Source organism: Rousettus aegyptiacus, unplaced genomic scaffold, assembly GCF_014176215.1.
Source record: "Rousettus aegyptiacus isolate mRouAeg1 unplaced genomic scaffold, mRouAeg1.p scaffold_m13_p_4, whole genome shotgun sequence".
In the NCBI taxonomy this organism is placed as follows: domain Eukaryota; kingdom Metazoa; phylum Chordata; class Mammalia; order Chiroptera; family Pteropodidae; genus Rousettus; species Rousettus aegyptiacus.
This window is the reverse complement of record NW_023416307.1, coordinates 69,921,180-69,935,217: the sequence shown is the minus strand read 5'-3', so window position 1 is coordinate 69,935,217 and position 14,038 is coordinate 69,921,180. Positions and strand designations below refer to the sequence as shown.

At 34.9% G+C, this 14,038-nt stretch overlaps 1 protein-coding gene across 11 annotated transcripts in view; it reads right to left on the bottom strand.

Moving 5' to 3' along the window:
- LOC107510804 (ABI family member 3 binding protein) overlaps positions 1-14,038 on the bottom strand; it is a 221,433-nt gene that overhangs the window by 65,017 nt on the left and 142,378 nt on the right. For 10 of the 11 annotated variants that reach the window (XM_016144711.2, XM_036218492.1, XM_016144713.2 and 7 more), the window contains 8 exons: positions 12,246-12,305; positions 11,342-11,425; positions 9,981-10,040; positions 9,096-9,179; positions 8,353-8,412; positions 7,496-7,579; positions 6,110-6,166; positions 1,358-1,432 (listed from right to left, as the gene is read on the bottom strand). The exons of the other annotated variant lie outside the window; for it this stretch is intronic. In XM_016144711.2, the coding sequence (XP_016000197.2) occupies positions 1,358-1,432; positions 6,110-6,166; positions 7,496-7,579; positions 8,353-8,412; positions 9,096-9,179; positions 9,981-10,040; positions 11,342-11,425; positions 12,246-12,305 (564 nt within the window). The remainder of the gene's footprint in view (positions 1-1,357; positions 1,433-6,109; positions 6,167-7,495; positions 7,580-8,352; positions 8,413-9,095; positions 9,180-9,980; positions 10,041-11,341; positions 11,426-12,245; positions 12,306-14,038) is intronic. 11 annotated transcript variants of the gene reach the window in all.

Sequence of the window (14,038 nt, the reverse complement as noted above, 5' to 3'; positions counted from 1 at the left end):
TGGTAGGGTCTACAGCAATTTCTACCTAGAGAAAAGCAGATAATTTCATTTCCTCACATTTTTCAAAGGATTCTACTGAGAAAAAGATATAGAGTAAGTCCCTGGAAAGCATGGGGATGAATACTAAAAATGATATTAAAATGAAAAATAGAATGTGCACATTCATATTGAAAGAGTCATCAGAATGTCGAAACACTAAAATTTGTATGCAGAGTGAGAGGAAACTAAATAAGGAAATTGTGAACCCTGCATAGGAATATGGCAGATACTAGCACAGTGTTCTGTGTACAATATTTGACTCTCAAGATTCACCGGGTGAGCACAGACAAGATGTGAGAATCTATGAAATGTCACAAAGCATGAGGACAGATAAAGGTGGCTTCTTCAATGAAATGGAAAAGCTCTGACTTCCCATTAGGAAACATTTTTACCTATAGCTTCCTTTGATGGCTCGGTGATAAATGTAACAGATTCCAGGACTTCAGAAATAGCAAAACACACGAAATAATACAACTGATGAAGGATGAGTTGTTGTGAGCATTGACTGAATGAATACTAAATATTTAGAAAAGTACCTTGTACCTGTAGCTACTCCATGCTAGCCAATATGATAATATAGTTTTATTAATACTAATGGAAGCTCTAATAACTGAATAGAACTCACAATTTTATGTGCTGTGGGTTACTAATAACAACTATACCTTATACTGCCAACATAAGCACCAACATGCCATTTAGCTAATTAAAAGATGCACAAAAGAGATGAAAAGAGATTACAATCCTCTGCTAGGAAAAAAATAAGATTCAATGTCTCAAAATAAATGTCAGGGTGGAGCAACAGCATTGCTAAGAATGATTAAAAATTTTTGTTTTCAATTCTGAAGGGCAATATGTTCAGGTTCACATTGTGTCAAGTGGAGTTTTGTTATCTTTACTGAAGTGCGAACTTTCTCTTTCCTTGATGGTCTCACTTGAACTAGCATTCTTTTCATGTAATAGAACACAAATTGAACTTACGACTAAAGAGTACAACACATTTGTAACTGTTAGTGAAAAATAAGGATAAAGAATAAAATCAATTGTTCTAAGTGCTTAATCAAGTACATGATTATCTAAAATGATATACACCAAACACAGTGAAATGAAGTTTCTCTATACTGTTGAGCAATACAATTAATATAAATATAATGTACTACTACTTTTACACCAATATGCAATCATGGAAAGAGCATGGTACAATATGTAGAGAGTTATTAAATGTGTAATCTTTCACATTTTTTATTTTTGGAATAACAAGACTTGGAGTTTGTTCTTTAAAGTTCACAGTGTACCCAGACAGATAAAACAATCTATTTACCAGGTTGACTTTGTGTCATTTCTAGGCTTGGTGATGTCACTGGTCTCAAAACAAGGGTTTGCGGTTCAGTGGGAGCTGAAAGAAGAGGGTCTAAGTTGTCAATTACGTATCACTTAATAGGTTTTAGACAAAGGTAGCAATGAAATGAAATATATAGACCCTCAAAGTCATAGAATTATGGAGAGCTATGTCGAGTTTGCATTAAGGCAAAAATTGACAAGCTATATCCCTCTAAAATCTAGCCCTCCGCTTGTCCTGTGAGTTAAGAATTGTTTTTACATTTTTAAGTGATAGAAAAACAACTTATGAGTAATATTTCATGACATGTGAAAATGGTATGAAATTCAAATAAAGTTTTATTGGAGCACAGTCACATCCCCAAACTAAGATAATTTAAGGCATATTTACACATCATTTACATATTGGCTTTGGTTGACTTCAGGCTACAACTGTAAAATTGAGTCATTGTGACAGAGACCAAATGGCCTGCGAAGTCTAAAATATTCACCATCTAACTCTTCACATAAAAATGTTTTGCTGACTCCCTGATCTTAAGCATCCTTCTAGAAAAAGGCAAGAGCCTATTTGAAAAAATTAGGTAGTCATTGAATATTGCATCTGAATCTGAATTCGCAAAAGGGCTGTTAAGAGCTTCCTACAGCTGATTTGATGATAATATCACTAACAAAATGTTCAGTAATCTAGGAGTGTTTTGTTCTATGTTCCAATTTGACTACCCTCTTGGGTACCCTCAATAGGGGTCAAGACTTTCTGTTTTATTTTTGCTGTTCTTACCCTTCCATCCACTAATGCAAATCCTACTATTTTCTAACAGCTCACATAGATCCTTGACCCCTTTAAATATTCTATCTTTACCACTCAATTAAACAGGCTGCTTCTGTATCTAAGAAAATTGTCTTATATGAAGGTAAGGAAAAGTCAAGAACAGGTTTTTTCCCCACAATTATATTGTTGCCTGTTTAAAAAGTAAAACATGCCCTTACTTTTGATCTCTACCTCTGTTCAGTATTCCACCCAATCCTACTCAAGTGCTAATAATGGTGCTGGAAACACAGATGTCACCATTGTTGACGTAAACCAGAGAAGCAGCACTTTTTAAAAAGAGGTGAATGAAATGTCATAAGAAAACTGAATAAAATACATCTTTTGTCAGAGACAATCCTTATGAAATCACATGAATTTGACTACACATAAATCACTCTCAACAATGATCCTTCGGGTCAACTCTGTAGCTTTAGAAATGCTAACCACCATTTATGCCCTTTCCCTAGAGGGCGTAGAGGTGAGAAGTACAGGTTAGGAACCCACATCATTGTCGCTTCTGGGGCCCAACTACAATGGGCTGGAAGAACTATTTAAACTAGAAAACATAGATTTTCTTGGTTTCACAGAGAACCTTCAGGAAAATTAAAGTTTGGGAGGAGGATGCGTTTTTCCTCACATGTTTTTGAAACCAAAGAAAGAAAATCTTGAGTTGCTATAGTGTTTATAGGTCTAGAAACCATCAACAGCACCGTACATGGACCTATGTTTTCTAAAACATATTGAATTTTCTTGAGTTTATCTCCAAAATTTGAAAAATTTTTCTATGCTAAGTTGTTCCTTATCATCACTAGGGGTCTTTTAGAGACCAAAATAATATACAAAATTTATTAAAGAAATAAATATTAATATGAATAATTAAATATTCGAGAGATTTCTACTTAGTGAAGATTAAGAACCACTGCTCAACTGTGGTGGAGAATAAGGACTAATCAAGGTTGGGAAGCCTACAACTTATATTTACTAGGATTGGCACTTCCGGGAAGTACCTTTTTTTTTTTTTTCTGATAATTTAAGGTGGAATCCACATTCCTTAAAACAGGAAGAGAATACTGAGAACATCACACAGATCTTACAGAGAGTAAAACTGCTTAGAGAAAGTTCATGGTATAGTGCAATTGTTTTATAGCTGTAAATACCAAATAAAAGGGGAGCAATTTGGACGTTAGACTCTTTACTGAGTAATATAATGAGATCTTAAAGGGAGCTTCATGCCAGATTGGTTTCCTCAACTGGATCCAGGGACATCTCTTAAAAATGATAGGCAACTCTTGCATTAAGAATCCTGACTACTTATAAGTATGAAATGGAATGACAATGGCAGTCTAAGGAAGCAAGAACAATTCTGGCTATGACAGTGAGGGAGTGGGTTTTAATGAGCAAGAAGGCATTTAATGAGGCCATAAAAATCATTACCTAATGTTTTTCCTGGAGCCTCAGAACTATGAGTAACATGTTCAAAGCCTGTAGTAGAAACTAATCAAATGCAACAACATGAAAATGAGAAAGTTTAAACACACAAAGGACATCTTAGTTTTCTATCAAAACATTAGTTTCAAATGACAAACAATGTTTTAAAATTTTGAATAGACAGGAAGCAAATATTTTTTTTTTTTTGAAGATTTGGTCATACTGTAACAAGGAACAATTTATTGCAGAAAGGGGTCTCAACCTTTAAATTCTGTTATGTATCTTACTATGGTCAACATAAGATTTTCCTAGGTATCTCGTTTTCTGATTTTAACTAATACAGAAGCATGCTTTAGAAAATCTGTTTACATAATATATATGAAAATATATATGAAAGTAACATGTTGCATTTCTTGGAAGTTGAAAAAAAATACCTATGTTTATGTAACCATGGCTATAATAAATAGATCACATGTTTAAATTCAGATACAGCAATAAATAACTGTGTATAACTATGTCAATCTCGTTGTAAACACATCTTTATAGAGAGACCCAAGAACATCTCCAAGAAGCAGCTGGTAACCATACCTTACACCTGGACTCTCAGAGAACACACAGACTGCTAACTTTCCATCAGGGGCATTGCTTTGGGACCCCGCTGGGACTAGCTACAAGGGCTCATCCCTCAAACTATGGTCTGAGGTGCTTCAGGAATGATGTGGTTTTAGGTCAGCGATGTGAATGATGGGATCATTGTGAAGTTTTTGGAGCTGAAGGAAGAACCTTTGGATGACTCTAGTGAAGGTAGTTTTGGAAATAAGGCTCTAGATTTTCTAAAATATATTTTCTTGAAATTTAAGGTACTTTTTTTAAGATCAAAATATTTTCTATTTTGTTACTATTTTGAGGATTCCTGAGCTAAAACTCACACATAAAATTAAGTCAATGAGTGAAGAGTCTTGTATATTTCTAACTTTGAAAAAAGGTAAGGACTATAGCCAAACTGTAGGTCATGTGGTCTTAGGTTCACACCAAGAAATTTAAATATGCTAAGGGATCCATGGTACTATGCCAATTGTTTGTGTTTATGTTTAGTTGGTCTAGAGATGATACAGACATTACCAACCATGTTTGATACTTAGCTTTAAATGTGAGCACTATTTATACAAAAGTACATGCCAAAAAATTAAAATAAGTTTACATGCTATACAGATAGAGGTCTATGCATAGCTTTTAAAAATAATAGATAATTTCTTTTAAGAGTCTTTAGGACTCTTAAAAAGAAGAAAAATAAAGTTAATGGACAGCAAAGGATGATGAGACAGTCCTTTGAAGCTGATGACGATATGATTATGAGGATGATGGAATAGGTTGACAATAAGCAGAAAAAAATTGATGAGAAACACGGAATATCATTACCTAATGTTTCTGGAGCTTCAGTCGTAAGAGTGACAGGTTCAAGGAGTGTAGGAAGAATTGATCAAAAACAATAAAATAAGCCAAAGAGATTTTAAAAATTCACTTGAAGACTAATATCAGAAGTCAATGTTTAGGCTTCAGAACTGAGAGAAAAGAGACACTTGTTCTTTGCGAATTTGACCAAACAGTGGCTGAGTTCCCATTCATCTCATGTGGTATATATAGCATTGAGCTCTGCTAAATTTCACTGTGGTCAAGTTCTCCTAGATGTTTGATTATCTGACTCTTGCTAATATGAAAGATTCTCCTGGACAAGTTTTTTACACATTTATGTAACATAAATTTTTCTAACTCTACTGGAAAAAGCATTTATCAATCTACTTGCTCTTCTGTAGATAAATGTCTACTATTTTTGTCTATTTAGATAATCACAGAATGGTAATAAGTTCATATGTTTCAAAGCATAAGGATCAAATGGACCATGCTCATCAAAATTTCAAAGTGATCCTTGATTCAAAAAAGTTGAGAAATATTTTTAAAACCTGTCAGAAAAGGAGTCAACCTACACTACCACGTAAGCCTATCATTTAAACTTTTAAGACATAGCACTTTTTGAATTTTGACAATTAACTAAAAACATCATTCATTGAAAGAATAGCTCCACCAAAATAATCACACAGACTCTAATACAATAAAATACAATAAAAAGTAACATGAACAAAGAAACATGGTATTTCTGCAATTAATGAGACATAAGCAACATAAATAAGGGATGGATGGAAATTCATGTTTGAAATGAAGCTTAAATAGTTAATGCTGTTTAAACAAATACATGTGACCACATGTCACAATGTTGAGCAGTTACATGGAAGTCTGATGTCCTGAAATTAGTTTATGCACAGTTCTCTTAAATTCAACAGATAACTTGACATAGAGCTTAGCATAATTTAAAGATAAATACTGTAATGAAATGACAACAGAGGATGTTGAAATGGTTTTAAGATGCAGGAGAATCTGTAGCTACGATGATATGACAATGAGTAGGAAAAGCCCTATTTGAAGGACACATGTTCTCATTACCCATGACTTCTGGAGCTTCTGTTCTGGGAGTACCAGGCTCAAGATCGGTAGTAGGAACTAATCAAAAGTAATGAAATAAACTCTTATGAAAAGCCAGCAGATTAAATCTTATCAGTACAATATTGCTTCAATAGACGTATAGCAATTTTATTTTATTTTCTGAGATTAAATACTGTTATTTAAAGATCTGGTCACCCTATAGCCAGGTAAGCATCCTTTTATGAGACAGTCATAGCCTACGCAATCTGGTAAGTATCTCAATAAAGGCAAAACAATATTCTCCCAGGTCTCTAAGTGCCTAATCCCAACTATTATAGAAGACTTCTCCAGGAAATTTGTTTAAACATTTTACTTAATATATACTTATGTAACTGTTCTGGCAATTGTTGGCTTATTTGTGGAAGCTTTAAGAAAATAATATGTCTAAATAAATAGCTTCAATGTTTGAAAGGAGGCATAGCAAAGAATAAAGCAAAGTGAATCATGTTCGTCTTGTTGAGAACTCGCATTTGGAAATAGGCTGACACCTCATTTATGGCAAAGGCACTTAACAAATCAGGATAAGGAACATCCACTCAGTGTGTGGTGCCCAGTAGAGCACCTTTATGATCACAAAAATGTGTTATCCTACATAGATGGGCGAGACCATTGATGCTTCTAGAGTCAGATCTGAACTCTGAGTCACATATTGAAGAACATTAACTGCTTTTACAGATCCTTCCAAACTCAGCACTTTCATCACTACTTAGGAGCAGGACCTCCCTTGTTCCAGAAGCATGTGCCCTCTGGTTGGCATCTTTGCCTCTTTTCTTTCTGCCTCTGTTCATGTCCATGATTTTATTCCTGTCCAATTCTTTATTTCTCTCCTTCACAAACTTCTCTATCTCTAAGTTCATAGGTATTTATAGCCCCTTGCAAAAGCGAGCTCGATTTGCACAGACACATTGCCTTTTTTCAATCTTTAATGTTTCATATTAGGGTAGATTTTGACTTTGAGTAGACTACAGACTGAGAAGTAAAAACAAGCTGCCTACTTCTGTGATATTTTCACAGCTGTTGATGTAGCTGTAGGGGGATGGAAGGCACTTAATGTTTGTTTCTTAAATTAAAAATACTTAGTCTACTAAAGATCTTGTAACTTTAAGAGAAAATGTAATTAATAAGAAAAAGTAAAAAAATACATACTGAAAGAAAAGATCTTTATGCAATAAGCACAAGGAATTCAGCTCTCACACAGACCTCCCCAACCATGATTTCCTCTGCTAACTCGACAGTGGGAGCAGCCCCAGATCGTCTTGTGCCTTCTATCGCTTCCATTATGGGCATTGATTCAAGGCTCCCCAAAGCTACTAGGCCTCAGTCCCTTAACCAGAAACCCACATTTACCCAGTTTGGTTTGAGGTGCCTCTGTACTTGGTGTGGTTTTAGATTTAGGACGTGGACGACGGGTCCGTTTTGATGTTTTAGGAGCTGAAGAAAGAAAACCTTCAGTTATTATATAGTCTGTAGTTCAGAAGCTTTGGATAGCATGACACATGGCTCTATATTTCCTAAAACCTATTAGATTTCATTATATTTTAGGAAATGTATCTTTTTAGCTTTTTAATTGGAAACTTTCACCCTTATTATAGTACTGTGTCTTCTTTCACAATTGAAAGCTCATTAGAAATGAGTCAGATGTTAAGTTATTAATTCAGGATGCGAAGTATCATACATGGAGCTCTTCTACTGAATAAAATTGGTAGAAATCACTGCTAAAATATGGTTGTGGTGATAGCCACATACTTTTTCACAGTCTACTAAAATAAGACCATCCAGTTAACTAAACTGTCAATCAAAGAACAAATATCACATAGATATTTTAAAAAGTAGATCTTTAGATCCACAGAGAAACTCCCTGACACTATAATAGTCATTAGAGTCAAGAGAATTGCTTTTTAAATCCAGCTTTAACAAAACATTGGTTTAAAAATACACACGATGACAAAACAATTTCATATGATTACATGCACAACAGATGACTTGAGTTGGGTTCATGCATGGCTCTTTTAAAAAGAAGTGATAACTTGTTTTAAGAACCAAAATCTTCAATACTTTTAGGATGAAGAATATAATGAAGTGACAACAGAGGATGACGATGATATAGTCTTATGAAGCAAAAATACCTGTAGATACGATGTTGATGGAATGAGATTGACATTGTGAAAGGAAAGCACTTACTGAGGATCACAATGCATTATTACCTTGTGTTGTCACCCAAGCCTCAGTTCTGAATGTAACAGGTTCAAAGTCTTCAGTAGGAACTGACCAAAAGTATTAAAAATAAGTCAAATGTTGTTTTTAAATAAAACTCAAACATTTACTACAAATTGAATCTTATTAGTTTCTAGACTATATAGCAGCTTGTAAAAACTGTTAAACTAGAAAAGTAAACGGTTGATTTCCTAAAATTTGGCCATACTTAAGCCAGGTTTATTTCCATAATCCTCCTTCAATTATCTGGGTCGAATAAGTCAAAGTGGAATGTGTAGGTATTGCTACAAATATACCTTTGGAAAGAGACTGAGGCCTCAGCCTGATGAATCCAACAGGGTCTCCCTCCATTTTAATCAAAGAAAGAGCATGCCTTCATGTGCAGAGAAGAGCTTGCTGATGTCTACTGGGTTGAATCTCAACTTGTTTATCAGGTGCCTAAGAATCAACATTGTGGGAGTCCATGGACTGATTTATATCCAGAAAAGCTTTGACTATGACCTTGAATCAGACATTCTCTATACTAGTGCTGCAGTTAGACTTTTTCCTCTGGTTAGCCTCTATTTTCATCCACCATTCTAATTTTATTTCTCCCAACTTTCTACTCACCCTTGTACCATGACAATTTCAAGGTTCCACTCCTTCTCAATTTAACTTTCCCTGCTCCAAATATTACTCTTGAGACCCTACTGGGTTAGGCTGCTGAGACTCTAAACCAGGAACACATGTTTACCTGGTTCAGACTCAGGTGTTTTAGGACGTGGTGTGGTTTTTGGTCTGGGACGTGGACGGCCTGTTCGTTTCGATGGTTTGGAAGCTGAAGGAAGAAATTTCTCAATTACTACATAACGTCATTATCTATAGTTCTGGAAGCTACTGAAGGTGAAAACAGGACGAGATTTTCTACAACTTCTTACACATTTGCTATTTTAGTTTGAGATTTTTGTCACATATACTCCTTTTATATCTTCTCTCATCACAGAAGATTCTTTGAAGACAAAAACCACTTTTTAACTAAAGAAATAAAGATTAGTAACTATAATTAAATTCTCATAAGGCAGCTTGAGGCAACAAAAAGGTTAATAGCCATAGCTAAATTTTAATAAATAATAATGAAGGTCAGTCATACTAAATCTGAGATTTATAATTTAATATTTCAAGCTTTGATATTTTCTAAATAACTATTAAAAACATACTACTACCTAGATAGAAACAAAACAATAATATGCAAATAAGAAAAAAGGCAGAAATGTAGACGTGCAATACATGGTTCCTCTTAGCCTTATGATAGCTACTAATGGTTTTGTGTGTCTAAATAAGAGGTAGAGATCCATGATATGTTTGAAAACCAGTTTGATTACAAACACTGAATAAAGAAAACAAAGAATGACATGACACATTTTCAAATAGGTTACATGGCACATGAATGTCCTAAAGTAGGTTCATGCATGAGTGGTTCTATTAAAAACAACAAATAATTAGTTTTAACAGTTTTCATAATTTTAAGAAGAATATAAATGAATGGCTACAAAGACACTACTATCGCATGAAGAAAGATGAAACTCTAGCTTTTACAATAATCAGGATAAGCCTTGTTGAAAACACACTGTGTCATTACCTAATGTTGTTCCAGGGGTCTCAGGTCTAAGAGTGACAGGTTCAAGGGCTGTAGCAGGAAATGACCAAAAATACAGGAAACCAAAGAAATTTTAAAATACATGAAAAGTTAGAACATTTACATCCCAAAAATCTAACTTGTATATCAATCCTTCTATAGAAACAAGAGAGAGAAATAACTGAGAAAAAGAGTAGATTGTTCTTTTAAGATCTGGACAAGCCATAACCACAGTCAGTCTTAGGCTTAGCCTTTAAACTATCCTAAGTATCTTAAAGAAGTCAACATAAAGTTCTCCTAGGTTTAAACTAATAGATTCTAACTGATATGGAAAATTTTGCACTAGAAAATATTTTTATGCATTTACCTAATATACACTTAGAAAAGAAATTGTCTCTTAAAAAATTGGATCAACCTATACTTCTATGGAACCTGAAAATGATCACTTAATATGTTTAAGTCAACATGGAGAAATAGACAGTTTATAAGTTTGAAACCAATATAAAAATTAATCATTCAAGAAGACTTTGTTGATCTTGCCAAGAACTCATCTATGCAAACAGACCAAGTCCTCTGTCCAAGCCATGGAATATAAAAGAACAGGATAAAGACAGTCACTCAGTCTGTAATACTGAGTAGAGCATACGCCTGGCCTAAGCCCAGAAAAAGTGAAAAGACAGTTCATGTCTATATCACACCTAAGCTCTCAGGTCAGGTCCTCAAAGTTCTCTTTCAACTGTCAGATGGACCTTTGCAAATGCATCATCATCAACAGCCATATTTTGATCAGCTTAGGACAATCTGTTCCAGGAAGACTGGACTGCCTATATGGTTGACCTACCACCCACCCTGCCCACATGTCTAGTCCTTCTGCTGGCTCAGTTTCCCCTCCATCCATTCAAATCCTATAGTAGGTCCAAGGTCCAAGGCCAATCCACCTTGATCTTTTCCTTTGCAAAATCAATATTTAATGTTTGTATCATGTAGACATGTTCTCAATGTCACTGTTTTAGAAATAAAATAGGTCTTCCACAGCTGACATATCACCCGTGGTTGCCAATATTAGTCCAGGAACATGCAAGAGGCTTCCAATTTGTTTATTTACTTGAACTGAAGATACTGGCTCTGCTAAAGAAGTTGTAAGATTTGAATGGAATTTGATAGTAAGAAATATACTAAATTCAAATCCAAGAAGACTCTTATAGAAAGAATAAAGTATTCTGGCACCCACTGTATCTCACATAGTCCTATTCTTGACATGAACAGAAGAGATGTTACTATGCCTCATGATCTAATGCTTAGAGAAAATACGAGCTTGGCACTGCTTTGGGTGCCCACTAGGGTACTAGGAATCACACATTTACCCGGTTTGGTCTGAGGTACTTGAGGGCTCGGTGTGGTTTTAGGTCTGGGATGTGGACGATAGGGTCTTTTTGATGCTTTGGTAGCTGAAGAAAAAAAAACCTTGTGTTACTCTAGGCTTATGGCTCTTGATACTAAGGAGAGGTTTTTCTAAAACTTGTTAGATTTCCTAGAGTTCCAGGAAATTGTCTGTAGTTTAAAAGTTTTACTCATTTTATGCCAATGTGACTTTTTTTTTTTTTAATCACTGAGGTACTTTGGGGGCAAACTCACATATATAATGAAGTCATTCATTCAAGACATGAATATTAGCATCTATAATCAGATACTCATAGAACTTTCTCATTGGGAGTAAATGAGAAGGTATGCTCAACCCTGGTACAAAGGGCACAAAAGTTAGGGTCACACTAAGGACAAGCTTATAATTTAAAATTACAGATTTGAGTAATCCTTATTTGTCAAATGAGTAATAAAACACATCATTACTGAAAGCACCTACAAAGAAACAACATGCAGAGAGCTTTTTAAAAAATCTATAAACTTGATGTACAAAGGAACATGAGTAGCTGTCATTGCAGATCAGCCTAGATAAGAAATAGATCCCAATTTGTTTGAAACTCAGCTTTAACATAGAGCACTGCTCAACGAAGCACAAGATAACATGACAATCTTAAATACACCACATGGCAGGTAAATGTTTCAAGCTAAGCTCATGCCAGCTCTTGTAAAAACAAACAGAAACATTTTAAAGAGGTATCAGTACTCTTCATTAGAAGGAAGCGATTGAATGACAATGGAGGATGATGGTGGCTGTCTCATAAAGAAAAGCCATGTTATGGGAATGGAGACTGAATGGACTACACAATACAGAGCAAAAGCACTCAGCGAATGGCACGGGATCATTACCTAATGTTGTCTCAAAGGTCTCAGTTGTAAAAGTAACAGTTTCAAGGTCTGTAACAGGAACTAAATAAAATAAAAGTTTTTTTTTTATATATATATTAAGAGCTACAACATTCACTTCAAAATGAATCTTGCTAGTATACTATCACCTGTAGAATAATTTCCTTTTTTAAATTTCTAGATGAAGGGAGTTATAGACTGAATTGTGTCTCCCTAAAATTTATATGTTAAAGCCCTAACTCTCAATGTGCCTCTATTTGAAGATAGGGCCTTTAAGGAGTCAATTAAAGTTAAATAAAGTGTTAAGGTTGGGACCCTGACCCAATATGACTGATGTCCTTACGAAAGGAGGGAGAGAGGTGAGAGACACTCATGCACAGAGTAAGGCCAGGTGAGAATACAGCAAGGTGGTGGCCGTCTGCAAGCCAAGGACAGAGGCCTCAGGAGAAATTCAACCTGCTGGCACCTTAATCTTAGACTTCTGGCCTACAGAGTTGTAGGAAATAGATTTCTGTTATTTAAGCCACCACTTCTGTGCTATTTTGTTATGGAAGCTCTAGCAAACTAATACAAAGGGAAATTAAAGATTTGGCCAAACTATAGTTAGGGACTTCTTCATTTCATGAGACAGTCATTATTTTTGGTCTCTGTTTACTGCTCATCAACTCTCAGTACAGGGAGAACTTTATCTAATGTGGAAAGAAGAGATTTCTGATGCCCATGTAAACGATATCAGCCTCCTTCAATTTCCCATTTTGACATTCGAACGCAGAATCAACACCACAAATGTTTTGACTGATACTTAGAAGAAGCAGGATCTCTGCTCCTCTGGTTGTCTCTACACATACCCTACTTTTTTGTCTTTGTTCACTCTTGCCTTTTCACCTATGTAAATTCTGATGTGACATCAAAGCTCAGATTCTGACCCTGCTTTGCTGAAGCCCAAATAGATTTTTTCACTTCTTTGAGACCTTATATAATGAATCTAACACTTAATGTTTACATATCCAAGAGAAATCCTGAATTTGCAAAAACATCCTGCTTCTTCTCATTCTGTAGGCTTTTTGTGTAGGAAAAGTTTTTGTGCTCAACTGGCCTGCAGAATTAGAAGTAAAACATGTCTCCTATGACTCAGAGGAAAGACTGTCTCTATTCCAAATATGAACTGCCACCCCTGAAGGGGTAAGAGCTCTTCATGATTCCTTCACCAGGGGGTATGTGGGTTGACATTCTCAATCAGTGAAAGGCTACGAAGCTCCTGAAAACCAAGGACTTCACATTTTTCAGGTGCATTCAGATATGGAGTAGTTTTGAGTGAATGATGTGTCCACTGATATTTTTGAAAGTAGAAATAGATAACCTTTAGATTTTTTAAAGTTTATGGCTTTGCAAATTATAGGGTTTAATTTTTTTTTAAGTTTTCCCAATTGATAGATTTTCAGGAAATATATTTTTTAGTGTAAAAATTTTACCCTTACTGTGCTATTGTATCTTCTTTTATTACTGAAGATATTGGAGGTGGGACAAAATTGACATAAAAATGAGGTTATTAACTCAGAGAGTCAAGATTGGTATTTTTATCACATTATTCTAGAGTTCCCTGACTGCATTAAAAGGTTAAGAATCATTTCTAAACTATGGTGGAGAGTAAGGGGGAGTGAGATTAACTCTAAGGATGGGGCTTGCTATTTAAACTTATTGGCTTTGATCATATTATCTGTTAAACAATTTACTAAAACCTTATTACCCAAATGTTAACAAAACAACAAAAAAATCGAGCATATTTTTAAATGATA